Genomic DNA, 27,877 nt, shown 5'->3' with positions numbered 1-27,877 from the left:
GCCCCATTTATTTGTAGCTATTTTGGACTCTATTACGACTATTTTATGAACTATGGGCTTTTTACCTTAACTTATAGAATTGGATTTTAGTGTTTACTTCTGTGAAAAGGAAAGTTTATTTGCTAAACAGCATTTGGAAATAATCTTTGATATCTCCATGTAATTAATGCTTGAAGTGCATTAAATAGGTAAACGTTCTTTAAAATGCTGTACAGCAAGCCAATTTTTTAGTGGCTTTCTCATTAAAAAACAAAACAAAAAAAGCAAAAACAAAACAAAAAACTACAACCAGCTTCAGCTTTACAAATATTTACATTAGATGAACTAGTGACTGTACAGCATAGGAAAAGCAAATTTCTGCAGGATTGTAACAGATAATATAAATAATGCTTGTGTCTGTGGATGTTCAAAGAAAATAGTTTGATGCTGTCATTGTGAGAAGAAAATATTTGCTGACCTGAAAACCATTGAATTTAAAGTGAACTTTTCAAATACACTTCCATTTACTGACAAAGTTCTACAGACAAAATATTTGGTTCAGCACTTCTTAAGTGTTAAGGGTTAAGATTGTATTATTTGATACTGATGACGACTCAATATATTGATATATTATTCATATATTTGCATACTTTGGTGTGTCTTCTGTGACACTGCTTGAAAGCCAGTGTGATTTGTGTAGTCGATACACATTTTCTTTAGGTATCACCGTGACCAAGCAGTTAGACAGGAATCTGGAAATGAAATGTTACAGTTGTGACAGACTGTTTTAACGATGTTCCAAATCTCTTCTATGTTAGTTGTTTTCTTAGCCTTTAGTCTGATCTGCTTCCCCAGTTAAAATACTGGTTTGGATTAAGTCACCTCATGCAGATTTGTCCATGGAGGTGTGGATCAGAGTTTCAAAATCTTTAAATGTTTCCCTTTTGAGGGATTGAGCTTAAGTTAGTCTGAAGGGACTGATTTTTTTAGCAGAGTTGGATATTATTTTCTGACATGGGGAATACATGGAAATGAAAGAATTCAAGCTAGAAAACAACTGAGTACTTGTAATATATTGCTCATCTGCTACTTATATTCTTCCAGGTTTGGCTAATGCTTAAATCAAGCTAAACAAGAAAGCTGAAACTGTTTAGCTCGAATATTGGAAAGAGAACACCTATCAGGCTTTGGAATTCAGTGGTAATCAGAGAGAGAACTTTCTTTATCAGAATAATGATTTTGAAATATATTTTTTAAAATTATTATTGTGCAGTGTACACTTGCTGAGATTCCTGAAATTCACATAGGTAGAGTGCTATTCTAACCAAAGCAAATTTATGTCAGTTTGAGTACCGTTTCTTCCCCTCAGGAGCAGGGAAAGCAGGAAAATTGAATATAGGTATTTCTAAGCAAACTTTTGGCAGGTGAGAGTTTTTGAAAAGCTTCTGCCATTCAGGCCTGTTGTACAGTACTTACTTAATGCAGCTAATGTTGGAAAGGTGTTGCTTTTCTGACCTGTTCCTGTGAGAGCGGAATCAAAGTCTTTGTGGTCAGCTGAGCAATGTCAGTCTTCATAAAGACACAAATTTTCTCTATTAGGATGTCTAATTTAATTCAAAATGATTATTTTTTTACTCCCATATGAAGAGATTTTGCCAAGAGCATGGAGTGAAGTGGAAGTGGCTTATGAGATCCCTGTTGGTTTTCCTCTTTCCAAGACCCAACCAAAACTGCCCCCATTTGACAGTCGCATCTAGCAGACTGTTAATTCAGAGTTAATTAACTCTGCATTGCATTTAAGGAGCCTAACTCCAGTGCTGGGTAGCACAGAGCTTCTTCTGTCATCTCTGACAGATTAACTGGGAACTCTATGGGGTGGCAGAGAACTGGAGCATGCATGAGAGACAAACACCTACCCCAGCCTGCAGACCTCTTTGCTTTATGTTGTCTTCATGGAACAGTACTGATTATTTGGGCTAGACTCTTAGTGTAAACTGGAGTTAAGTGGGAGTTTGTGTTCTGTCATTAATTAGGACATTGAAATAACATTTACTGTACTTATATATATATATATATACACACATATACACGCACACACAATGTCACTAAAATAAGCCTGGGATACCGCTTGGTGAATACTTCAGAAGTTAGTAGAGAAAAACATACTACTTGATTAGTATTTTTGTTATTTATTATTAATTATATCAAAAGCTCCTGGTGGAAGACGTTATATTTAATAATGTTGTTTGTTGCCAGTAAAATGGCAATTTTACTGGGAACAGGGCAAGCGAGAGCTTTCGTGGGACTGCATCCTCATCTTTCTGCAAGCACACAGAATCATGGTATGACTTGAGTTGAAAGGAACTTAAAACCCAAGTGATTCCAGCCCCCTGCCATGGGCAGGGCTGCCTCCCACCAGCTGAGGCTGCTCTGAGTCCCATCCAACCTGGCCTTGACATTTCCAGAGATGGGGTATCCTCATGCTTCAGATGGATGGCTTCAGGCAGTGTGCCAGCCTCCGTCCCTTGGCACTGAACGCTTGATGCCCTGTTGTACCATTCTCTGACTTGGAACAGAGCTTTTCGCTTGTGTAACTCGACTTTTTGGCTAGCTGTGCCTGCATAATGATTATTTAGCTGGCAGAAAGCTGAGACCTTGGGAGATCTGTGCCTACGTTCTTCCATCAGGTGAAAGGCAGAGCCTGGAGTCTGAGCATGCATTGAGCTCGGCGCTACGTGCTGCTGGAAGGCCCAGCGTCTGGGCTGTGGGTGCGCTTCTCCTGCAGCCATGGCGGGGCCTCCGCCGGGCCCTTGCATCCTATCATAATAGGAAATAGCTGGTTGTATATCTCAGAGTTCAAAAGGGTAAAAAATACCAGGCTTTGCTTTATAAAAGTTGCTTCTTTACTTAGTAACGCGTTTCCCTTTGATTTTCACAGTAGGCAATTCTGTGTGGGAATGTTGGAGAGGAAGCCTTTAACATTTAGAAATGCAGGCTGTTAGTCTGACGGCCTGATTGAGATTAGTATCACAGGAAGCAAACTGAAACAATGGCTTTATAATACTGTTTCCATGTTGTGCACACAACAGTATGCGGTATAATTGGAATGTTAGTAGAAATATCATTTAATTATGACCTCTTAAATATTTTTCAAGCTGTCTTCTAATTCTGTTGGCATAATACATTTTGCCGTCGCTGCATTAGTGTCATTGGGATAAATTTAGAATAGATCTTTGTTCAAGTAAAGGCTTTGATCGCATAAAGTTGCTGCTAAAAATTGGCTGTTTGGTGGTCATCTATATTGGAGCTTTTGGATTCAGGAGCTTATGTCTTTCAGCGTGGTCAGAAAGACCAATACCAGTATTTGTATCTTACTATTCCCTAGTACAGCTTGTGCTTTTCGGGTATGAATGGATGGCAAAAGAAAAATAATTGTCTTTTTCCACACAATAATAAATCTGTCTCCCTTAGTATTGTGGTAGTTTCTAAGGCTTATTCAGTGTGTTGTAGTGTGAATATTAGAAAGAGAATTCACTTTAGGAAGCCTATATGGGGTGCCAATAATTTTAAGTGCTTATTTGGACCGCACATGTGATAGAAGTTACTGCAACCAGGACACCTTGGCATCAATGTGCCATGACTGCTGACTTTTTAGTTAGGCTAATCAGGAAAGCACAGCTTTATCAGCTTGCTACAATCTCATGTTAATTGTACAGTCACCCAGGTGTCTTTTCTGCAGAGAATCCAGCAAAGGAAGCTGGGTGGGAGTCGCTTCTGTGCAAGCAGACAGCAGAAGAAATGGGGAGGGAACAGGGAAGCAGACGGGAAGTTGTTTGGGAGAAGGGAGGCCACAAGGAAGCCAGTGTGAAGTTGTTTCAAGGGAGGGAGACAACAGAGCAGGAAAACCAGTGGGAAGCAGAAGGGAAAAAATAGCTTTTCTCTGTGTTTTTAAGGGAGAGCACAAACTGCGAGGAGAACTGATGTGGACATTGTTTTTGAATGTCTGGACAAGCAGCATCTAATCTCCGACCATTGTGGCATAAAACAGTGCTTTAAAAATAGCTTGCCCACTTGTTCGCTTTCATTAAATTGGAAACTAGCTCTGTGCCAGCTGTGCTGGTAGGAGTGAGTGGAGATGGGTACCGAGTGCCCTCAGCTGCCTGAAGTGACATCCCTTTTGGGGAGAAGGTGTGCTCAGAAAGCCTGGTCTGATGTGATGCTGCGTTCCTCTACTCATCATCAATTGCAGCATGACTCAAAGCACCTTCTCAGAGTAGAATCTGAGGGATTTGGCTAGGTACAAACTGCAGTAAAATTGCAGCATTAACATAAGTGTTTTCTTTAGCAAAATTCCTTGTGCTCCTAGAGATAGGAGCCTTCAGGAAGATTCAGGTTTAAGAATAGCTTTTTTGTGAAAAAAGAAAGCATTTATTGGTGGTATTGAAAATAACCCCTTGCACAGGATGTACCTTCTGTCAAGGGGGGGGGGGGGGGGGGGGAGTGGGAAATCTGTTGCTTTCCTCTAATGCAAAAAAATAAACTGGGAAGAGACAGGTCTGTCCCAAAATTGCCCTCTCTGATGCAGGTTAAATTTGCTCTTACATATTCCCTAACTTCGGATGACGGGCACCAAGCAGCTTTTACAATCCTCTAGAGGACTTGCAGCCTCGTGTCTACTATGCACAGCATCTGAGCAGCTTTCTGGTACTTGCTGGATTCAGGATAAGAGACAAACCTTGACAAGTCTGTGGAGTTGGTGATGTGATCCCTTGTAGAAGGCCCCCCCCCCAAAAATGTACCTCTTGGTCAGAACAAAGCTGTTGAAAGAGAGGAGGCTGTTTGCTAGGGGTCTGTTTGTACCTGAGCAGTAAGGAGAGCCTAGAGTTCGAGCCTTCAGATTCATTCCAAGAGGTTGGACTGAAGGAAATGAGCAAGCATCTACGGAAAAAGTGTTCTTAAACTTGGGAACAGAGCACATCCTGACAGTGGGAATTAATCAAAGCTTGTTTACAGGAGCTATTTTTAGCATTAAAGGTTATCATAAACACTGCAATAAGCATTTGCCATTACAGTTCAAAGTTTCTTGTTGATGAATATGTTCTACTAAAGTTGGTGCGAATTTTTTTCAAAATAGAGCTGATTAAAAATGCTTTTCAAAATTTGATACAGACGGAGAAATAGACAACAAAAATGCCATATCAAAAATTGATGCAGACTGAGAAATACTGCCTTGAGGCAATGTGAATGCATTGCATGGGGTCTTAGGACGCTATTGCTGTGCTCCTGTGTGTGATGTAGAAGCCCCAGGGATGCCACTTCACTGCTCTGTGGCTCTCTGACTTATTTCAAGATCTACGTGTTTCAGCAAGACAGGGATTCTCCCTCTCTTATAGGCTTTCCTAGTGGTGTATGAGAATAATCTTGGCTGAGGTCCATAAATGGAACTATAATATGAACAGTTATATTACAGTGCCTCATTCTGCTGAATTAGTTTATAGGTATAGACTAGAATACTGTCCCATTGTCCTGCTACCTGAACTGAGATAATCTGGTTATTAGCGAGGAAATAAAAATAATCGCAGGCAAAAAATAAGTTCATCCTTATTGCAGAATTAATGTAGCAGCTCTTTTAAACAGTAATGACGACAGTAAAAATTCTTCCTAAAAATCAGGGTAAGTTGGATCCACAGTTAACTTTCTTTAAGAGTTGGAAAAGGCTAGCAAGTCTGCATGGGCTGCCACTGCCCTGAAAAGTGGCCTCAGACCTACTGGAAATTTCAGGCTGTTTGCCTCTTCCTCCTCGAGCAGACGACCTGCTTTCATCTGGCCTCATTTTTCCATCTGGAGCTGAAATTCCTTATGCTAACGCTCCAGCCTGGCACTACCATAAACTCATGAAGAAAATTCAAAGCAAAGTGAAAGATAACTAGGGTTTCTGAGACCAGCTCAAAGCAACTGTGGCTTTATTTGTTCTTCTGCTGTTAAATAGATTTGTTCTAAAGAAAACCAGGTTTTTGCAGGTAGGAATAACTTAATTGTGCCCAGTGTATCAATCTCCTAATGTGCGTATATCCTCTGTGTATTAATAGCTAGTGATTTTCACAGGAGAAAGGGAACAAGCTGTAACATTGTAAGTGTAGCCAAAGGAGGGATTCTTATGGATTAATTGTATTAATGTAATTATACTGCTAAGCCCCCAATGCAGGGCCTAGCAGGGGCACAGCAGCGGTGCCGGCCTCCCTCTTCGCTGCAGACCTGCGATTTCAGTTTGTGCTGCTCAGGGGCTTAGCACTGTTTGTGCCTACTGGGGCCACCACAAGGTACCTGAGCAGAGGAAAACATGACCAGCTCAGGGGCCTCTCCCCATGCCTCTGGAGAGGCGGCTAGGGATGCCCACGGGGCTGGCAAACACCAGGAGGCACAGCAGCACACACCATTCCACTCCCTCCTCCTAGCCTTCATCACAGATGCCTCCAGCTGGACGAAGGTAGTTTTAATAATACAGTTAAACTCTGATCCAACAAATCCCTGTAACCACTTTAAGCTTTAAGGCTGTCTGTGTCTTTAAGTGCTTTGCTGGACTAAGACCTTAAGGTTTTGAACCTGCAGCCCTGATGTGAATGATCCGATGTCCTCTTTATATGTTTGTACAAGTAATATAATTTATATACATGGAAAAGCAAACTTAATCACCTGATAATACAAGTAAAGTGTTTGTCTTTCACTGTTGGAGGCATTTAAGAATACAAATGCTTTGAATAGCCTTCCTGCCTTTGAATGGTGATGTTTTGTTAATGCAAACTTAATGAGCTGGAAAAAAAAATGGAAAGGAGGGTCTGGGGTTGGAACTGAAAAGTCATTTTTTCTCCGAACCCACTTGGCTGATTGTCTTGGGCTGTAGCCATGATCCTTGCTGAATAAACCATTTGTTTGCATCCGGAAAAGTTAAAAAAGACCCTTGACATTCTTTACACAGCAGAAACAAGCTTGGGAGCAGATGGTCACTTACCATTTTTTTTCCCCCCACCTAAATGTCATTATGGTCAAAGTGCATACTATTCAAATATATTATTGTGTATTTTCTGTATTTTAAACGCTGGCCCTGATGTAATTTCCTGAAGCCAGTTGCTTTGTACTGAGGAGGAATTGGTCCCTGTGCATGTAGTTCAATGCACAGTGCAGGGACACGAAGCAATGCAATGCCAGCCTGTGCTGCCCATCCCGGGTTTCTCCTCTTCCCATCTAACCAAACAGCCATGCTGAGAAGCAATGTTTAGGACACAAAGTGCTCCTGATGGCTCCGGGGCTGGGCCAGCTCCTTCCAGTGCTTTGCAGGATAGGTGATGAGCAGCTGCCAGAGAGGTGCAGAAGCTGATGTCAGTTTTGTCATCACTCATCTACTCCAACCAGAGTCTGCACGCTGCAAGTGCCCATCATTCTGTGCTTGTTCTGGTCTAGACTTAGGTATTAGAGGTGCAGTTGCAGGAGGTGAATAGATCAGATTCCTCCCTTAATCATAGCTGTGTCATACTTAAAAGTAAGAACCATGTTAGTTTGGCTTAGATTTTTCCCTACTGGGGAAGAAAAACAAAGCAACAACCAAAAAAAAGTATTTTCCAATAATGTACTTTGCAAAGCAACACCCCAGTTCTGCTTATAAATTTCTCCTGAAACTAACCTTTTCACAAGAAGAGAATATGAATGTATGGTTTTAGAGAGGGGAAGAAAAACACATAAACGAAATATTTTTCTCGAGTTTGCTAACAACAAAAATCTCTGTGCTGAAATTGGAACATTTAACCAACAAAGCGAAACAACTACTCTAAGCAACTTGTTTGAGTCTCCCTATTCTCACAAAGCAGGCTGATGTAGTAGGATTGGAGCCTCTGGCCAGCACAGTCCTGGTGGGCTCAGCCTGAGCCCTCCCTGCAAGGAACCTTTTCTGTACCAATCATGTACAAGCTATCTGCAGGCTTCTTGTTTATGAGGCTGAACTGGTGTGGGAGTTGAGAAGGTGGGAGTACTGTATGGCCAGCTGGATGACGGACTTAAACCTGTGAAAGCAGAGGAGGCGTTAGGAAGAGCAGTGTGTCTGCCCTCTTCTCCTGCGACTGGCTACCCATTGTATCCCATCTCAGGAGGTGGAGCACACACACTGAAGGCATAGCAGTGCCATCAGTCATCTCTACAAGTCAAAAAAAAAAGTAAAAAACCAAAACCCAGAAAGGTGACTATCAAAAATAAAAACATAAAACAAAGCAAGGATGTCCTCATTTTTCCAGCAAGGCCTTAGATTTCAGCACAGCAGTAGCACTCTTCCCCGAAAATGTTAAGATGTGCTGAATTTGTAAACACTTCATAGGCAAATGTGTGGGATCTGAAGCTTTTCCCTTTGTTGGTCAGGAGGGAACATAGGCGGGTAATGTGTTTCAGAGGTGAATGGAGTTCTGACTCCTGCAGGTGTAAAAGCAGGTATTGATGGGATGGATCTGGGTTTTTTACAGGAATTTTGGGAATTGTTAGATGAGATGTCCCCAAAAGGACTGCAAGGGAATTTTTCTACTTTTTCTTCTAGAGGTAGTATTAACAGACATTTCCATTCTGAGTGCAGAGGTATATAGGCGTGCTTCATAGGAAGAGTATTTGAACTCCTTAGAGAACCTGACCTGTTGTAAATGTTTCTTGTTAAGACCATTCAGTTGCCTTCTCTAAGATCTGCCCTGCACTTGGCACCTATTAGATGTGAAGGTAACGTGTAGCCAAAAGAATGTATGTCCAGAATCTGCACTTTGTGCCTGAGTATTGGCAGTGTTATGCAATAAGAACACGTCCAGCAGAAAAGCAAACAAGGTCAATAGAGAATCTGTTTGTCAAAACGTTTAGCAAAGAAGCTCTTGCCTTTCCATGGGGAGATCATGTTCTTCTCAAAAAAGGAGAAAAAATAATAGGCTCCTCCAGAAGGGATTTATGGAAATGAAATTCGAAGAGCAGAAAAATATTTTGTTGCCTTGTTATTGGATGTGATTGTGCTGAAAAAGGCTGGCCGAAGATTTTAGATGTTTTTTTTCTTTTTTTCTCAGTATGTGCCGACAATGAGAATGAACTAGAGGCAGACCAGCAGATGGACAACTTGTACCTGAAAGCTTTGGAGGGATTTATTGCCGTGGTGACACAGGATGGAGACATGATCTTTTTGTCAGAGAATGTCAACAAATACATGGGTCTCACCCAGGTAACTTTGTTCCCTCGCACTTTCCTGTCATTGTAATACAATTCCTAGAAACTAGGCATATGCCTAAATGCAGAAAAACAAGTCTGCATTTCTGGAAAAAAATAAAAAATAAAATAGAAATAGACTGTCTTATTTGTCAGGCAGATGCCCTGTACACCAGGCAGCACTGTTTCTGTGCTCTCCATTTCTATCTCTCCATTTCTATCAAAGTTATGGTGTCTTTGGATACTGGAAACGAACCCAAAGCTGCTGTTAGTGTATTTAATTGTAGCAACATTTTCTTCTAAACAAATGATATTTAAAAGCATATAAATGAGCAACTGAAATTCTCAGTAAGAAAAGACAAGTCCCCCCTAAAATTGTCCCTGATCTGTTTGATTCACATTATTTTCTGTACGTGTTGCTCTTATTTAAATAAGGATCATTTTTATTTCTAAATAGGTGGAATTAACTGGACACAGCATTTTTGACTTCACTCATCCATGTGATCATGAAGAAATAAGAGAGAATCTGAGTCTGAAAAATGGTAATACTGAAATAAAGAGTTTGCTTTTAAATAACCAAATGAAGTAATTGGCCGATAGTAGAGATCTGTTAGTCATAGTAAAGAGAATTTTTGTTCCTAGAGCAATCATCAACTGTTATTCAATTCTTTGCAGATTTGTTTTTTGTTTTGCTAAATACTGCTTATGTATGATAGACCTCAGAGCTGTTTGTTTAGTGTTTTCCTTTCATCAAATTAAAACAGGTGGAATGTTTTCTCTTACAACTCTTCACGAAGATTTATGTGCTGCAAGCTAAAACATAAGTTTTAATGCAAAAAGTCCCATTTAAGTCTCACTTAAAGTTTATGATCTACGAACTGCTTTTCAGTGGTCCATGCATCTTTGATGGTCTCTGCAGTTATGTTACCTGAGAATTAGTCTATTATTTTTATTGCATCTTTTGTGCTTATAAACAGGAGAAATCAGGAAACAAAACTGAGAAAACTCATTTGCCACTTTCCTTTTGTAGGTCCAGGCTTCGGAAAGAAAAACAAGGAGATGTCAACTGAACGTGACTTCTTCATGAGGATGAAATGCACTGTTACCAACAGAGGCAGAACAGTTAACCTCAAATCTGCCACATGGAAGGTACCATTTTAGCCATAAGTGTTGACTTAGTTGGGTTTTTTTGTTTATTTGTTTTATTTTTAAGAAGACATTCTGGATTGTAGGGAACATATGTTATGAGACTGTTTTTCATTCACAAATTGTTATTTCAGGTTTTGCACTGCACTGGACAAGTTAAGGTGTACAACACTTGTCCTCCTCATACTTTGTGTGGGTATAAAGAGCCTCTTCTCACCTGCCTTATAATAATGTGTGAGCCTATTCAGCATCCTTCAAATATTGATATCCCTCTGGACAGCAAGACCTTCATGAGTCGCCATAGCATGGACATGAAATTCACCTACTGTGATGACAGGTAAACTCAACTGATTTCTCCTTTTCATGGACATTTCAATTTTATCCAAAACAAGCAGTCAGCAGTCAGTTAGCAGTCAAGCTGCCTTCCTGTGTAGACCTGATAAGCAAGGACTAAAAGAAAGTACAATCTGTTACTCAAATCTCAATTTAGACAAAACAGTACTCCTGCTGCATTTCTTCCACTTCCAAGTGAGAAATTCAACTTTACTGGCAGAAGGCAAGACAACTTAGAGCCATAAACATTAGTTTCTTGAGTCTTAAATTGAAGAGTACAGAGAGTCTCTGTTATGTTTTTAGAGAATACCTCTAGGGACATGCCTTATGGACCTTAGTCAAGGACTGTCTAATAGTTGTTTTGGCCTAAGTTGCTGTTATCAGTTAGTTGGAAAAGTTGTTTATGCTCTAGAATAACTAAGAACTGCTAAGGCACCCAGAGCTCTGAAAGGAGTTGGTGCTCAAAGAAGAGCGATTATTCTTTACTGTTTATCTATGTGCACGTTTTAGAGGTGAAGTGGAGAAGATCCAGAGACAGCTAGGGTGCAGTGCCCTGCGCTCTTCAGGCTCTTGAAAGAATGGAAGTCCCCATAGTCTCTCTGCCTGTTTTCACTAGGATCTCCATGGTGTTTCATACCATCTGTCTTTTCTCCCTGCCTAGAGGGCAGTGGGCATGAAACAGGCTGCCCATGGCAGTGGGCACAGTCTTGAGCTGTTGGAGCTCAAGGAACAGTAGTAGTACAGCACTGTCAGACACAGGGCTTGGGTGTTGGGTGCTGATGTGTGGAGCCGAGAGGTGGAGTCAGTGATCCCTGAATTTAATTTGAAATTTTCTGATGGTTTTATGTGACGTTGCTCTCATTCAGAGATGTTTGCAGCCACTGAGATCTGTAGGGTTGTCAGTGGGTTTATATACGTGCTTAAATCTTAGTAAAAACTCACAGGATTGAGTCCTTATTTGCTTGATCTTTTGAAGGCTTTTTAAAAGTTGTTCTAACCAAGATTATTATTTTAAGTAGTATGATGCATCAGCCTTATAAACCAGCTGGTTTAGCAGCTATGGATGAGAGCAAGGTTACAAGTGTGAAACTCATGACTGACCTTATTCTGACCTCTCTGGGAATTTAGCAGCAAGTCTGTTGTAATTAGAAATGTGCTATGGTATAACTGCAATAAAATACATTCTTTTATTGTTCAGTACTTTAAAGATGAGAGTATTGAGATATCAGTAGGATTTTGCTATTAGGTGGAAAAGTCAAACAAGACAATAGTGATTCATCATAAAAAACAAAAACAATGTACTGGTGCCACAAACTTACTCAGTGGTTGATTTCAAGAGTCTACCAGAAGGTTTTGCTATATTGCATCATTCTCATGTCTCTACCAGAATTGATGCTTGAGCAATTGTAAGTGCAAATTTGCAGGACTGATACTTTTCTACGGAAGATATATTGCATGGCCAGGGAGGTGGGGGAGTCACAGTCCCTGGCAGTGTTCAAGAGGCGTCTGGACGACGTGCTGCGTGATATGGTTTAGTGCTTGTGATGGTAATGGTGACGAGGAGATGGTTGGACTAGATGATCTTATAGGTCGTTTCCAACCTTGTGATTCTATGATTCTATATATGATTGTTTTAAAAAGAGTGAAACGTTATGTGCTCACTGTGATTTACGAGGAGATGATGTACAGGGAAAACCTTTCATGTAGCAGTGAAATGCAACAGCATCCTCTGAATTACATAACTTGTAAGGAATTTCAGAGATTTCTCGTTAAAATGAAACAACCAAACTGCATCTCTGTTGCTAAATAATTTAGTTGGGAGGCTTCATTCATGTTTTACTGAAATTATGATAAGCCATGAAAAGCCAGCCAGGCCAGAGAAGGAAATAAACCTCTCACACATTTCAGGTTCTTCCCAGTCAGTCCTGGCTCTCTTCCCTCCCACGGGGATGTTGGTCTCTCTCCAGCGGGTGACACCTCAGCAGACACATAAAAATGTAAAACACTCAGCTGTTCTTATCAAATTTGGTGCTGCTAGACGAATGGCATTAAAGGAGTAGCTTATGCCAGGAATGTAAATCCAGGCCGAGGAGCGAGAAAGGAAAGGCAGCATGAGGCAGTCGGATGCCTAAACCCTGCTCAGTGCACTCAGCCTTTCTGCAGCAGCGTGACAAGGCTGTCATGGATCATTTCACCATGAGAGATCATTGTGTGTTCTGAGCTCAGGGCTGATATCCTGGGAGCAGCGTGCCTCCTCACACAGTCTGAGGACCCTCTTTGCAGTTCATCTGGTGTGAAGAGGTCTACCCTCTGGACTTCTTCCAAAGTGTTTTTATTTTTGAAGCATCTAGTTCAAAAATTCTAAGATTTCAGGGGCATATTGTAATGAATGGCCATTATACTCAGCCTTACTCGTGATGCAAGCATCCACTTTCAGTGTGAAGCTCAAATACATACAAAAGATGGCTACATGCAACTGAAATGTATCTATTGCAGAAAATGAAGGTGGCATCAGTCATCTCCTTAGGAAAGCCCATTGTCTTTTTATGTGACAAAAGAATACACTGATTACCTTTCAACAGTGAGTAACAAAAATTAGATGGCTAGTATAAAGCCCCTTGATCATTTAGGGTTTTCCTCAGGAGGGTGCAGGGACAGGGAAGACATGACATGGGTAAAGCCATGAAGTGAGTAAGACTGGCCTTTCCTCATCTGAAATGTCTGAGATAGTAGCCTTTATGTTTTGCCTTCCAAATATAAAATGTGTATATATGTGGGTCTGTTACTTGCCTGTGGCTACGTGGGAAGGATTTGTATTCTTAAAACAATTTTAGCAAGGTGGTGAACACACAAAGACAGGGATTTTGAGACATAAAATACTAAACATTGTTCCACAACTCAAATTCTTGTTTTTCTAAATGCCTGCTTCAGCCGTTCCTGGAGGGTGATTTAAAAACATTCCCTTGCTCCGCTTATCTTGGCTAAGTGGTTTTCAGGAAGGATTATTTTAGCTGTAATACGGAAATGCTGATCAGTGACACAATTCAATAATCCAAGTGAGGACTTAGTTCAGCTGCATGAGGCTTCGTGTCAGGGGCAATCTCCTGAGAGGGTGTTTTAGTCACAAAGGGGCAAGTCTTTGGGTGAAAGAAGTTCTGTTACTTTAGTGGCAGTGATGATGCTCAGCATATCTTCCTGTGCAGGGCCACTGGGACAACGGGTAGACAGAAATAACTGCAGCGTGTTTCTGCGGTGGAAAAATCCACAAAACAAAGACCAAAACTCTATTTGTGTTTGATGGGAAACTCCCAAAGTACTTCAGGTACCCACAGGTACAAAAGAAACAAATACGCTGTATCTTTGAGGGAACCGGGGCTTTGAAAGCACAGTGGGTGATGTGGTCTTGTAGGTGATGCTGACTTTCTACCTTCACCCCCAAGACCTCTGTGGGGTGCTATGGAGTGGAGGGGGAAGTGCTCTTTGCCCCAGATGACAGTGAGTGGCATGTGTGAGAGAAGCACAAGGGAGAAAATCTGTCTTGCACAATGAGAGAGGACTGCGCATGCAGGTTAGCCATTCTGGAGGCTGTCACAAACCCGTTCCCTGGCACCGATACACTGGAAAGCATATGTTGCGCATTACTGTAAAGGCATTTCTGCTTTGGGGAATTGTGTGTTCCTGGTTACAAGAAACCCAATTAGTTACACTCTTTTTGCTTTTTCTTGATTGGGATTTTGTAATGGAAGAATTGAAGAATAAAAGTGGGCGATGGAGGATGCGCAGTGATTCTAAATGTGATTGTGCAGGAAGATGCAATTCCAATAGTGTTGGTCCCAATCTGTTTCTTCTAATATGAGCATAACGCAGTTGAGAGGACGCTGGATTGTTTTGTACTTCCAGTTAGGACTGTGTAAAACGGAAATATGCAAGCACAGCTCCTGACAAGAGGTTTTAAGTTGCTTTTCCATTTGACCTATATTTGGAGAATATTTTCAAATTGTGTGAGAAAGCAAATAAGCATGTGAAAGGATGTCCTGTCCCTTCTCCATCCCCCCTCAGGGTTAATGCAGCAGGGAGAGGAGCAGAGTGATAGCTGAAACCAGAGGTTTGCATTTGGCAAAACTGACTCTTTTTTTTTTTTTTTTCCTCTGAATTATTGCATAGAGCAGGAATAAGAGCATTTGTTAATAAATAAACTTTGTTTTAGATAGACCAAGGGTGGAGGAGAGACAGAGTACTCTTGCCGTTCTCAGTGTAACCTTATTGATTTTTTCCTTAGCAGGGCAGATACACCCCATCAGGACAGCTCTGCCTCTGAGGAGAGTGGGTGGGGATCTCAGCTTTGTGCATTTGGTTGGCATGGGTTAGAGTGGGAGATGCTATGAAAAATTCCCTATGTCTCACTGCCTTCTGTGACAGCACCATCTGGAGCCACCTCACTGGAGGGAAGGCTGGTTCTCAGCAGGAGTGCCACACCACAGTGCTTGCCCATCTTTACCCTAGAGGCAGTGACTGTTTGGGCTCATTCTCATTCTCTCTGGGCTGTAGGTCATTCAACTTTAAGTATAACTTTGTTTGTTTGTTTGTTAGTTGCCAGCAAGACCAATTTAACTTCAATAACTTGGTAACAGTTTGAATACAGAAAGGCTTTGTTAAGGGATCCACACCCTCACATACACAGAGTCCACACAAGGGCTGACGAATACACACCCAGCTATTTTCTCTGAGCAGTAAACATTACAGTAGGGTTGCACAAAGAGCCTGGCTTCTTGGTCCTGTTAGCTCTCACTATACTATTTTAACTCAAGTAATGTTATACAATAAAAAGCTTTGTACTCCTGCAAAGAGACAGAAAAACACCAAAACCCAATTAAAAAAAATAGATAAATAAAACACCTGAAATAGCTCATCTCTTACAAGATGTGGCCGTGGACAGTGAGCTCCGCTTATGCTTTTCTATGTCTCAAAATGAATAGGAAGGCCAAAGTTGTACCTGTCCAGGTATAGGATTCAAATTCATCGTTTTACTTAACACAGAAGTCTCCACTTTCATCTGAAGAGATGGCTGTATGAACTGAAAAAGTGAAAAAGAGCACTTAAATAGTGGTAGTTGGGGCAGACACGCATTGGAGGGCTGCTGCCCATCTCTTAATGTGTTCTTTGAGATTTGGACCTTGCTGCATTTTGGGGACAAGTTTAGCTCAGAAAACTGGAGTGCTGCTTTGGCAAAATTAGGATTACCCCAAAGCTGTGCTCCATAAAGGGCTGCTTAGCAGGAGCACAAACAGCCTTTCAGCCCACCTGTCCTCTTCAACAAAAATTGGTATTCTTCTAATGCCTCCAATTCAGCTTGTACAGAAACAAAGAAAACACAAAGCCTAACATGGTAGGAAAGCCATCCAAAATCGCCGTACAGTTTGTTTTCCAGTTTTGTCATTCCACAACTTGTCCAAAAAACAGTTTTCCATCTAGTGCCTAAGTTAAAGTAGAGGTTTTGTTCTCTGGACTCAGGTTTTGTAAATGACCCATTTGTACCACAGGAAAAAAAAAAAATCCATATAAATTTCTGAGACTTTTTTTTACTTTGGTACTCCTCATAGCTCTGTGGTATGCTTTTTGCTTTGCACTTCCTTCTCTGCATGTACATTTGACGTTCTGTATTGCTGAGAGACTGCTGTGGAAAGCATGCAGATTTTGGCCAAACTCAATGCAGTGCCCTAGCAGTGTCAGTGCAGAGGCTGTTACAGCTCTTGCTGTGTTTCAACTTCGGTGCCGCTCTGCCAGTCTTCCGCAAATGCCTTGGGTAGGCACAGGACCGTGTGATGGACACAGGGGAAGATGTTGGCCCCAACATCTGTGAGCATCAAAGCTTACTGGAGTTAGCAGCACCAGAGGAGGAAGAAAGGAGCATGCGACCTGTCAGCTCTCGCTCCAGAAAGCAATGCTGTTAGCAATTCTTGGACGGAAAATAGTTGTTATAAAATAGTGGTATTTGAAAGTGTATCTAGGAAATGTTGCCAGCCAGCTCTTTAGTGTTTGGGGCTGAGTGAAAGACATAGATAGTTCCAGAAAAAAAACATTTTACTCCCAGGAGTGTTTGAAGAGAAATGTAATGAAGCCAATACCAGAATAATAGATCAGTTAGCAAGGGCAGTGAGGCTGGTTAGACGATTTGTGCTTAAAAGTAACTTCTTAAAAACAATTGTTTATGACTGGTGTTTCACTGTTGCTTGGTGTGGCTTTGGTCAGTCCTGTCAGATTTGTATCTTTTTGTATACTTTTTTGTTGGTTGAAATAAAAACCTACATGCCATTTGCTAACTTGAATCCAAGACAAAATTTGATCTAATCAAACTTGGCATTATCACAGATGGATCATACCACAAGTCTTCCTATGCCATGGAATAAGGAGAAGGGTAATTTTGTAGAGAGGAACACATACTTGTTAAGAGCTTGTTAGTAAGGAGTAACTTGAGAGGGGAATTACAGGATTGAAGTAGACAGTGTTGGCATAGAGATTGCAATTCATCTATGAGAGGAGTTATGAGTCCCTTAGCTTGCTGTAATGCATATGTTTTGCTTGGTATCTCAGTCCCATTGTTGACATCCTCTACAGCTGGTTTTGGATTTGCATTAGTGCTTCTGGGTGCATGCTGCTGCTTTTATTTCATTACTTTTATTTCCTTTTCCTTCTTTGCATGCAATTCCTACTTGCTTTTGAGCTTCAAATGAGTGGATTAAGATTAAATTATAAACTTCCTGAATTTTAGAAACCTTCCCCTTGTGCTGAGCTCCAAACTAACCTGCTAGCTCTATGGTGCTCTGCCATTGTGTAACCAAAGGCTATAGTTTCAGTTTTTAAAGACTGTGTATTTACACTGGTCTGGAAAAAGCCTCTGGCTGCTTGCTCCAGTAGGTCCGCACGACTGCGAGCAAAAAATGTACTTTGAGCCTTAATTTAATTAGGGCTCCTTCTGTATTCAGTGTTTTCTCCTGACATTTTAGCTCTTCTGACCCACTCATTATGAGGACTCTTGCTTTTATTAAAATGAAAAGGCATTTGTGGTTTCAAAGAAAAGTTAAGAGTAGACTGTGTCACAATTTAAATGATCAGCAACTTGCCAGTGAAGAGTGATTCAAGAATTCCCCTTTTGTTGGTCTAATGGTAAGCATAAACAAAGCTATAAACACAAACAGAAGACCAGGTTATCTGGGGGAATGCAGAAAAATCAGCAACTGTCTGCTTAGCTGAACCTTTATGAGCTCAGGTTCATTCCATGGAGATGAGGATGGAGAGCAGTTTTCAGCGTGACCAACCAAGGTGTCCTGGGGGTATGAGCTTCTGTGGAGGTGAGGGAAAAGCTGACTCAACACCTTGGCTTTCGAACTGTACACAAAATAGCTGCATCTGATTCATCTTCCTTGCTCGAGGGGGATCTAGATGACTGCCGTGCTCTTGTTCTGTTTGTGTTACAGTATTTACATGTCTGTCTTGTAAAGACATGCTTCTATCTGGAGGGCTGGGCCACAACTGTCCTTCCAAGCAGTGCATTAAAGTGGAGATGTGCATCTTGGAAGTAGCAGTGCAGTAATGCTACTAATCAAATGTGGTGTCAGATAAATCCTTCTGGGGGAGCTTAGTTATGAGGCATAAAACTTGGGCAGTGCTGTTCATGGCAGGTACATGCTGTAAGATGTGACCCTCTTTCCAAACTTCCTGGCTTTTTAAGGTTTATGACAGCCAAGCAGTTGATTTGCAGTTGTTTTGATACTTCTCCGTGTAGCACTGGGTGATTTTTGCAGTTTCAAAGCTAGGAAGAGGCATCCAAGACCATTGTTGCTGACTTGAAAAACAGTAATGCTTCCGTGTTTTCCCGGGAGATGGGTGATATCTGTAACTTTTGAATGCATATAGAGGATTTTTTAAATTATTATTATTTTACTAACTATTTTCTGTAAATGTGTGTGTGTGACGGTTTTAATTCAAATTTAACTTAGGAATAAAGAACCCTTCTCCTCCACCCCCTCATTAGAGAGATTCATCTGCACAGTGTGCTGACCTATTTTCATTTACTCAGGAACTGGTGACAAACCGTGCCTTGCCTGAGTACTCAGAAAAGCTCTGAAAAAAGTCCTTTTTTTTTTTTTTTTCAGATCATAGCTTTCTTTGTGTAAAATCCTACTTAGCTTGTGGATTAGTCACCCAAGTAACCTAATCCACATGGTGAAGTTCTCATACAGTTGAGAAACACTAAGTAAAAGAGCTGATTTTTTTTCTTTTAACTGTCCTTAATTACTCACCTTGCTTTTTTATTAAATGTAATACCAAAAGCAGTGAATTAGCACTTTCATGTACGTAAGCTTTTACAATTTATATACTTTCAAACCTGGTGGTGCCAGCCACTATTCCTTTGCCTTGCGTGCACTTATTTTTGAATGATGGTAGTGGGAGTTTCTGTGGGTAGGGAACAGGTTGAGAACTTGGTCAGCAACAATTTCCTTGTTCTGAGCTTCTATAGGAGATACTGTACAATGAGTCTGGGAAAATTTGCAACATGTGCAATGATGACCATCCTAGGTATTTCTAGGAATAGAGTAGTAGTATTAAAAGCCAATCTATTCTTAACATGGAAATATTTAAGAACATGATTGGAAATCCTCTGTAGTTTCTAAAGTGTAGGGAAGTTCAGGATTTCTCACACAGTAGTTTTAATCCTTTTTTTTTTTTAAGGACTAGAAGTGAGTGCTGTGATGTACTGTCAGATGTGAATTTTAAATGTTTGGCTTTTCTTAACCTAGAATAACAGAATTGATTGGATACCACCCAGAGGAGTTGCTGGGCCGTTCAGCATATGAGTTCTACCATGCCTTGGACTCAGAGAACATGACCAAAAGTCATCAGAACTGTAAGTCACTCTCTTAGTTTTCTTCAGTTTGCAAATAATAAGCCACAACTAGCAGATACCTCAGTAAGTAGTTGAAAATATAAGTGCACCCTGTGTGTGAGGATGGGAATTTATGCGCATGTATTCTTAGAAAAAAGAATAGATTCTTTCTTTGTAAGAAAGTTTGTGTTACCATGTTTGTCTTGCTGAAAACTGCTGCTGCTCTTTCTACATGGTTTGATTTTTGCCATACTCAAAACTAAATTTGGATCATAGCTAAAAGAGGATCTTTCTTTCAAGAGTAATACAAAGATCAGTTGAAAAATTGAAAAGCTGAGTTAGACAGTATTAGCTTGGTGAGAAGTGCATTTACTGGTTTATCATTCTGGTGTACTGTTGGTCTACTGTCTGGCTCAGCAACAAGGGCGGCTGTAAAGGGTAGAAGGAAGAGCTTAGTACAGCATATTTCTAAATGTTCTTCTACAAAAAAACTCTCTCGTCACTCAAAGATTTGCAAAGAGACTTTCTAAATGGAGTATTCATTATACAGACTATATATACTGCCAGAAACACATTCTTCTTGTTACTCTTATGGCTAAACTGCCAGCCTTAGCTGTTTTTGACGTGAAATACCTGAGTCGTTTTGGTAACGGAGATCAGAGCCAAGATCTGTTCCTTCTATTTGGCAGATATCTTATGATATCTTAAAATTGCTTGACTCAAACCTGCAGTCTCTGTCCTTAAAGGTGGCACAGTGGCTAGAGACAGCATAGTGCCCTAACATGCAAATTATGCTTCCTATGTCTGGCTTTACAACCAGTGAACTAATGGTGCATGGGAGAGTACTCAGCAAACAACCACTAAAATTTCTGTTGCTGCTGTTTTAATAAAAACAAGGCAGAGCTGCTAGGCTGGAGAACACAAGTTATAAACAAAAACATAAACCGCCTTGTAGTTATTATGATCAATCTCTCTGTGGCTCAGGAAGGACTATGATTTACATCATGTCTGTAGGGAATTACCCAGCAAATGCACTTAGAAGAAAGTATTCTGTACATCTTGGAGAAAAGTGTCAGTGAAGTGTAGCTGTCTGACTTTAAGGAGAAAAAGGGAATACAGTGTATTGTTAGCTGCAATGGCAAGGATTCAGGACAGCTCTGAGTTGAACGTTATTTGAAAGAATGTTTGGCAGTGATTAAAATTGGGTGCTGCATAACAGTGTTAGTGTGAATCATCGGGTTTCCAGAGCTGCTGAAGAAAAAAATAATAATAATCACACCATACTTACAGATTCTCTGGGAACATATTTGTTAAAATTGTTTCTTTGAAAATGTGTTCATGCTTTTAACAGTGAGAAAGAGTGATACTTACAGATAGGATGTGGGTAGCCCATGATGGGCTAGAAGTAATCCTGTGAGGAAATAGGTGACTATGCTTTACGGTTGGTTTTGAGTTGTTGAGTTACATCTGTTGAGTTGTTGAGTTCTCATCTAAGAATGAGAATACTAGAGGGAATAAAATGAGAGTTGGCAAATTTTTTGGTGGCTGAAAAGAGCCCATGTTGTTTATCCCTGTCTAATTAATTAGATAGGACCATTGAATCAAGACCTGTTTGTGTAAGGATTTCTGGATTGCTTTTACTAGTACTCTTGGCCAAGTATTGATGGTGGCTTCTCCTTGATGTAGCAATTGGAATCATCTCACAAAGGGCTCAAGTTGATGCTTGACAGCCCTTTGTGTCTACTGAAAGTATGATGTTCTACAGACTTGTGCTGTTGGACATGAGGGTTGGTCAAGATGCTGAATGAAGTCAAAAGTGAGAGAGGGGGTGAGGTATACTAGCAAAAGTGCTGAAAATACAGTGCATTACACAGATAGAAAATATTCAGAATCAGACTCATCCTAGTGCATATGGTGCTATACAAGGTCAGCATGGATCATCTCTACTGGTCAACACTCCATGCTATGATTAACACCATATATACTGTTACCCTCAACAGAATTGTCAGTCAGACGTTTTAGCAATTCAGAGGATGACCACAAAGACAAATTAGAAAATCCCTAGGTTTAGGAAAATCCCATTATTACTGAGATGTTGTCTAATGCAAAAGATTACCAAGCAAGCATGTAGCTTGTACAGGACTTAACTGCTTCTTCCTGGCCATATTCATTCATGCATGAAAATATCCACTTCTTAGCTTGTATAAAGAGATGTAAATCAGAATACAGAACTAAACACAGCATTCATGATCAGCACCCTTGTATGTAACAAACAATATTTTTTAAATGAGAAATATGCAACAGTATAGTGATCAATTCTGTCACTTAGTATTGTAGAGATGTATAGAAAATAGAAGGAAAGTGAAGCTTAAGTCATAGAATGGCTTAGATTGGAGTGGACCTTAAAGATAATCTAGTTCTGATCCCTTGCTGTGGGCAGGGGCCTAGTTAAACCTCATTAAATCCTCATGTGCTCACTTTTTGAGCCTGTCCAGGTCCCTCTGGATGGCGTCCCTCCCTTTTGTTATGTAACCACAACTCCCCTTGGTGTCATCAGCAAACTTGCTGAGGGTGCACTCAATCCCACTGTCTGTCACTGATAAAGATGTTGAAAAGCACCAGTCCCAAGACAGACCCCTGGGGGGCACCACTAGTGACCAGCTTCCACCTGGAAATAGAGATAGGTGGAAATAGGAATAATAGGAAATTGACAGCAACTGTCTGGCTGTGACCATCCAACCAAGTCTTTATCCATCAAATAGTCCTGCCTTCAAATCCTTATCTCTCTGATTCTGAGGTAAGGATGTGATGCAGGACCATGTCAAAGGCCTTGCACAAGTCCATTAAAGAGGAAGAAAGAGAGAAACCTCAAATGGGTCTAATAAATAAAGCAGGACTCTTCCCTTTTCTTCCTTTAAATTTAGTCATAAATCATGCTCATTGCAGTTCTACTGTACTGCAGGTTTGTTTTTTTTCATTGCCAAAGTTCTTCATTAACAGCCTTGTGCTCAAGCAAGGCACAGTACTGCTTGTGTTCTTAAGAATAGTTGCATATACAATGTGAAAGTCTTAAGTCATCATCAGTAGATTAGAAAGTGGCAGTATTTAGCATACCTTGTTTTTCACACATTATGCAAACAAGATGTAAATCTGTTTTATTGCATACGCCTGTACAAATGATTGACTGTAGAGTTATATTTTCCAATTTAGTGATTAATAGTCTGTAATTACTTCCATTTAGGCTTTGGTCTTGTTGCCATTAAAACCAATGAGAATTTCACTGTTGACTTCAGTGGAAAACTGAATGTCACTGTCTGGGACATGTTTCTTGGTAATGCACCTAGGATACACCTAGAGTAGAATGCACCTTTCTATTCCCAACAGTAAGGTGTAGAATATGAATGTATTTCGTTGACATGTTACTGATTCTGTAAAAATCCAGGCATGCTTGTATATATCTATTTAAAAATGTGTATTTTGAAAGAAAAAAAAAAGACAGTTCACTCTGAATCCAGAATCTTGAATGCAGTGTTGATAACAAAGTCAGCAGTTACAAGTGTATTAGTAATTTATGACATTACCCCAAGGAGTGATTCTGCTGTACCTTATTATATCAGAACATGGCATGCTTTGAATAATAATAATAAAAAAGATTAAAGCAGTAAAAAGCTTCTTTGTAATGTAGCAGGCGCCTACGCCGTGACTCTTATTGATGAGTTGATGATTAGGAAGCTGTGTAATTGTGTTTCACAAGCAGAGCAGAACAGTTCAGTCACTAAAACACTTTGAAATGAAAGCCTTTTGATTTTGTTCTGCCAGAAGTATTTAATCAATAAAGGTAATGTTCTACTTTGTCTAAATAAATTAAATGAAGGATGATTAAATATTCCTAGGAAGAAAACAAACAAACAAACTTCAGAGATAGAAAGATAAACACAGTGACAATTATCTACAATGCAGTTGTGTTTCACAGGGTTGGATTGTGGGTTTGTATTGTGGCTATGTAGGAGAGAGCGACAATAAATAGTCACTGTTGAGTGGCCACATTCACAAGGAATTATTCTGTGCAAAGAATGCAGAAATAAGTTCCAGTCTTATTGAGTAAAATGCTTTATTTTTAGGGCATTACTTTGATGACATACTGTCTTCACACATAAAACTGTTTAAAAGGAAAAACTGCCAAAGTGTTGAGTTCGCCAGTTCCCACTTAGGTACTCAGTGTAATTATGTCTGCATACAAATAAATGCATTCTTGTTTGTACTGCTTGTGTACTCCAGCCCTAATTTTACTGCTATTGATCACTAAGAGTACCTATTTTTTTCAAATGAACAGTTGTAAATTGCATGACAATATGCCTTGCTTGTAAGAAAAGTGTATATGAGGCAGACATCATAAAACTACATTTTAGATGTCCGGAGCTCCACATTGAAATTCCATTCTTTTCTAATATTTCAAAACACCTTGGGAACCTTCACCTTTTGAACACCTACATAAAACTTTAAACCTGAATTGTGCTGTCGTCAGTATATTGCTTGAGAAACACAGGCCAGTTCAAATAAAACATTTGGAGTTAACATTATTTGATTTTTCACGTGAGTCTCAGTTCCTTCTCTTTTGTTAATTCCAAGCTATTACAGAGAACCAAAACTAGATAAATAAGATGTTTTTTCTTTCTCAATGTTGATACCTTTTTAAAAGTGATGTTACTTCTTCAACCATTTGAAACCAATATTGTGCTAAGGATACTTTCACTTCATTTGTGTTGTTGGTGCCTTCGGCTCCTGACTAGGCGTGAAAAAGAGATAGGTACGGAATTAAACCATGAGAATTACTTTATTGTGGGTATTGCTTTTAAATCGTCTGACCCTTGGTTTTGTCCACCACCTAAATTAGGGAGACTATTGAATAATTTCCTAAATCAATTTGGGAACCAAAATTGCGAGCAATTCTACTGGAACAGAAACTTTCAAGAAATATGCAGTCAGCAGACTTTACTTTTTAGGGCAATTAGAATCTTACATTAAATAAAAAAAAAAAAAAAAAAACCCAAAACAAAAAAACAACCATGCATTGATCTAAATACTCAGACAATCTAAAGGTCTCAAATGCCAAGTGTCTTGAGAGGAGAGCTCAGCTTAGCAGACTCATTTATATTGAAAATAGCTGATTTCTTCTAGAAGTTGAGCATCATTGGCCACCCTGCTGATGACAGGGGGGGACTGGTTCTAAATGATCTTTATGATCCCTTTCAACCTGGCCATTCTACGATCACTGTTTACAAATGTTTTAATGCAGTTCTGCATAATGAAAACTTGGGAGCAGTTGTATTTAAACAAGTGTTACATATTATGCACTCTTACTTGTGCTGCTACCTTATTTTTATCTCTCTGCTCCCATTTCTTAGTGTGTACAAAAGGTCAAGTGGTGACTGGCCAGTACCGTATGCTTGCCAAGCATGGTGGATACGTGTGGCTGGAAACTCAAGGGACCGTCATTTACAACACGCGCAACCTACAGCCTCAGTGTATCATCTGTGTCAACTATGTGCTGAGGTAAGTTGTGCTGAACAGAAAAAACATTTCTGAATCCTTGTGCTGGAAAAAATGAAGGATGAGAAATATTTTTGAAGGGTCTGTTTATCCAGTGCTGCTATGCTGAAATCAGTTTAGTCATGTTTGTTCAATCTTGTTTACTGATGTTAGACATTGATGAAGAATGTGGCATGCCTGTTCCCATACAAGCTGTTGAATTACACCACAGCCTTTTTCTTCTGCTTTGCTAGTGAAGCAGAACATAAGGCCTGCACTAAAGATTTTGTTGTGCAATGCAACTACTAAATGCATTTTATTTTTCTAGTACTGAGACAGAGAGAGAAAACTCAGTAGTAAGTGTATCTTGTGTTCCTAGGAAAAGCCATTTTCTTTTCAAAAAACAGAAGCACAGATTAATCTCTGTCTTGAAAAGCTCATGTATTTTTGGTCCTAGGCAGGGCCTAAATAAAGTACTGATTTGAGTGATAGTCTGGGTCATTGTAGCTCTGAGTACATCCCTTTAAAAACCAGAGCAACAAAGCCCTGAGTATTCTCACAGAAGTCCTGACCACATTCTCTGCGTCATCTGAGATTGTGGTGCTCAGCAACACTGGAACTGTGCCTTGTCTGTCAAGAGCCTGGCATTCAGCTGTGAGAAACCAAAAATACTCTTAGAGCAACCTTTAGAGAGTTATAATACCTGACTTTACCACATCTTTTTCCTTTAGGGTGCTAAGTACTTAAACTCTTTCTTCTTCTTTCTAGCGAAATTGAGAAGAATGATATTGTCTTCTCTATGGACCAAACGGAATCGCTCTTCAAGCCTCACCTGTTGACGATGAGCAGTGCCTTTGAGAACGGGATCTCAGGGAGGGACAAGAGTGATTTATTGTTTACTAAGCTAAAAGAAGAACCAGAGGAACTTGCACAGCTGGCTCCAACACCTGGAGATGCCATTATTTCCCTGGATTTTGGTTAGTATTTGTGTAAATATTTTCTGTACAACAAAGAGCCACATATGAGCCTATGTTTAGAAACTTAATAGACCAGGTCTGTCTGCTGTATGTATAAATCAAGAGTAACAGTGATAGAAGCTCATGTGCTCGCACTAGTGGAAAATTTCTGTGAAAGAGGGGAGAATCAGACTGAACAAGATAAAGTCTTTGTGAACTTACTTACTGTTATGGCAACTTGGATTAGTGTTTACTGTTAGTGAATAGCCGTAATTATATCATAACAGGCACAAGCTAAAAGCATCCATTAATGTTGTGCTATTAACACTGCTAGAACTCCATCCAGGGATACAGAAGTTTGAAGAAACCCCTGCCTATTCCAGTGCTGTTTTGACACCAAACAAACCGTGGCCAGTAGAAGTGAAAAGCCATGCTGCTCAAGGTGAAACGCTGACAATACCGTCCTTTACAATGCCTCAGATTGCACCTGGCAGCAGTACTCCAAGTGTAAGCAGCAACAGTAGCTGTTCCACGGTAAGAAAAGCTTTTAAAAAATGCAAAAGTGATGTTCTCTATGCAAGTCCCATCAGGAGATGATATTTTCATGTTAGCAGTCCTGTCTCAATGCTTGTAACAAGACCGGCATATCTATATCCCTACTGTACTGTGTATTTTTATCCTATGCTGTTTGTGTAGGAAAGCACTGATAGCAAAAATGTCAGATGGAAACTATATCTTGCCTTTATATTGCATTCTTTGTTTTCCTCTGTCTCACTAAGTAATTATGAAACAACTGGTCTATAAACCAGCTAGTAGATGAACTTGCTATCATCTTACATGGAATTAGCCTTAAATGAAACTCCAATGTTAAGTGGTCTGGTCATTAGCAAAATTCCCCTCAGGCCAATCCTCTTTCTGTTTGTTTACGAAACAATAGTCTCTATCAAGAAAGTTTACCCAACTCTGGCTTTTGAGAGTGGCTTCACAGAGTTTACTGCCAAAAGAATGAATGAGTTTTCCAGGGTACTGCCCTCGAGAGCAAGAGCCACTCTTATTAGAACTTTGCTAGATGACTACTAGGCTAGGACTCAACTGGATTTTGGAGACCTTCAAGGTCAGGCTGGACCAGTCTTCGAACAACTCAATCTTGCTGTAGGTGTCTCTGTTCATTGCAGGGCTTTTAGCAGTCCTGTCTAACTCAAAATTATTTTATGTCTGCTTTTAATAAAATTATTGAGGTAGTGTAAAGTTATAATTTCTTGACAAAATAATTGAATAGTGCATGTCTCATGTTATTAGTATGATGTGCCAAAAAAAAAAAACACATTTAAACTAACAGGACAACTAAGTTGTTGTATTGGGTGCCTTTGTTAAATCACTGTGACTCTCTAAGTTTATAGTGACCGTTAATCTGATGTTGGTAGAAATGTAGTTGAGTATGCTAAGCTGTAGTTGTTTTGGCTTCTTATAGCCAATTGTTATTTCTGCGCAGCCAAACAGTCCAGAAGATTACTACACTTCTGTGGATGAAGATCTTAAGATTGAGGTGATTGAAAAACTCTTTGCCATGGACACAGAGTCAAAAAGTCGGTGCAACTCCCAGGTAAGAATCTAATATCTCTCCCAAAACCATGAAAATTGGCCCTCTGTTAGCAGACAGTAGTAGAGATGCATGCAGATACAGTCTGCATACATCTGCATACATAACACGTACACCAAAACTTGGATGCACTGCACTAACACAAGCATATGCTTTGAAAAGCTGAGGCGTCCACTTCTATCCCTTACAATATGAAGCAATTACCTTGGAGGTGTCACTGTGGCAGTGATGAAA

At 40.1% G+C, this 27,877-nt stretch overlaps 1 protein-coding gene and 1 long non-coding RNA gene across 7 annotated transcripts in view; one reads left to right on the top strand and one right to left on the bottom strand.

Moving 5' to 3' along the window:
• Positions 1–27,877, top strand: part of EPAS1 (endothelial PAS domain protein 1) — a 78,364-nt gene that overhangs the window by 44,611 nt on the left and 5,876 nt on the right. For 3 of the 5 annotated variants that reach the window (XM_052685425.1, XM_052685398.1, XM_052685415.1), the window contains exons 3-11: positions 9,060–9,211; positions 9,653–9,737; positions 10,226–10,344; positions 10,476–10,678; positions 19,473–19,579; positions 24,964–25,111; positions 25,856–26,064; positions 26,378–26,577; positions 27,515–27,646. In XM_052685425.1, the coding sequence (XP_052541385.1) occupies positions 9,060–9,211; positions 9,653–9,737; positions 10,226–10,344; positions 10,476–10,678; positions 19,473–19,579; positions 24,964–25,111; positions 25,856–26,064; positions 26,378–26,577; positions 27,515–27,646 (1,355 nt within the window). The remainder of the gene's footprint in view (positions 1–9,059; positions 9,212–9,652; positions 9,738–10,225; positions 10,345–10,475; positions 10,679–19,472; positions 19,580–24,963; positions 25,112–25,855; positions 26,065–26,377; positions 26,578–27,514; positions 27,647–27,877) is intronic. The other 2 variants (XM_052685407.1, XM_052685434.1) reach the window with 1 other exon arrangement.
• LOC128081842 (uncharacterized) lies at positions 115–27,877 on the bottom strand. 2 transcript variants are annotated; one of them, XR_008207426.1, is made up of 3 exons: positions 27,848–27,877; positions 20,930–21,063; positions 115–8,033 (listed from the first exon to the last, which is right to left on the bottom strand). It is a non-coding gene; the product is annotated as an uncharacterized LOC128081842 (long non-coding RNA). The 2 variants fall into 2 exon arrangements; XR_008207425.1 differs by lacking the exon at positions 27,848–27,877 and having other exon boundaries at positions 20,930–21,844.

The sequence above is a fragment of the Tympanuchus pallidicinctus genome, unplaced genomic scaffold, assembly GCF_026119805.1.
Source record: "Tympanuchus pallidicinctus isolate F22 unplaced genomic scaffold, pur_lepc_1.0 scaffold1, whole genome shotgun sequence".
Lineage (NCBI taxonomy): Eukaryota > Metazoa > Chordata > Aves > Galliformes > Phasianidae > Tympanuchus > Tympanuchus pallidicinctus.
Note: the sequence above shows the minus strand (reverse complement) of the source record. Positions and strands in the feature narration are given on the sequence as shown.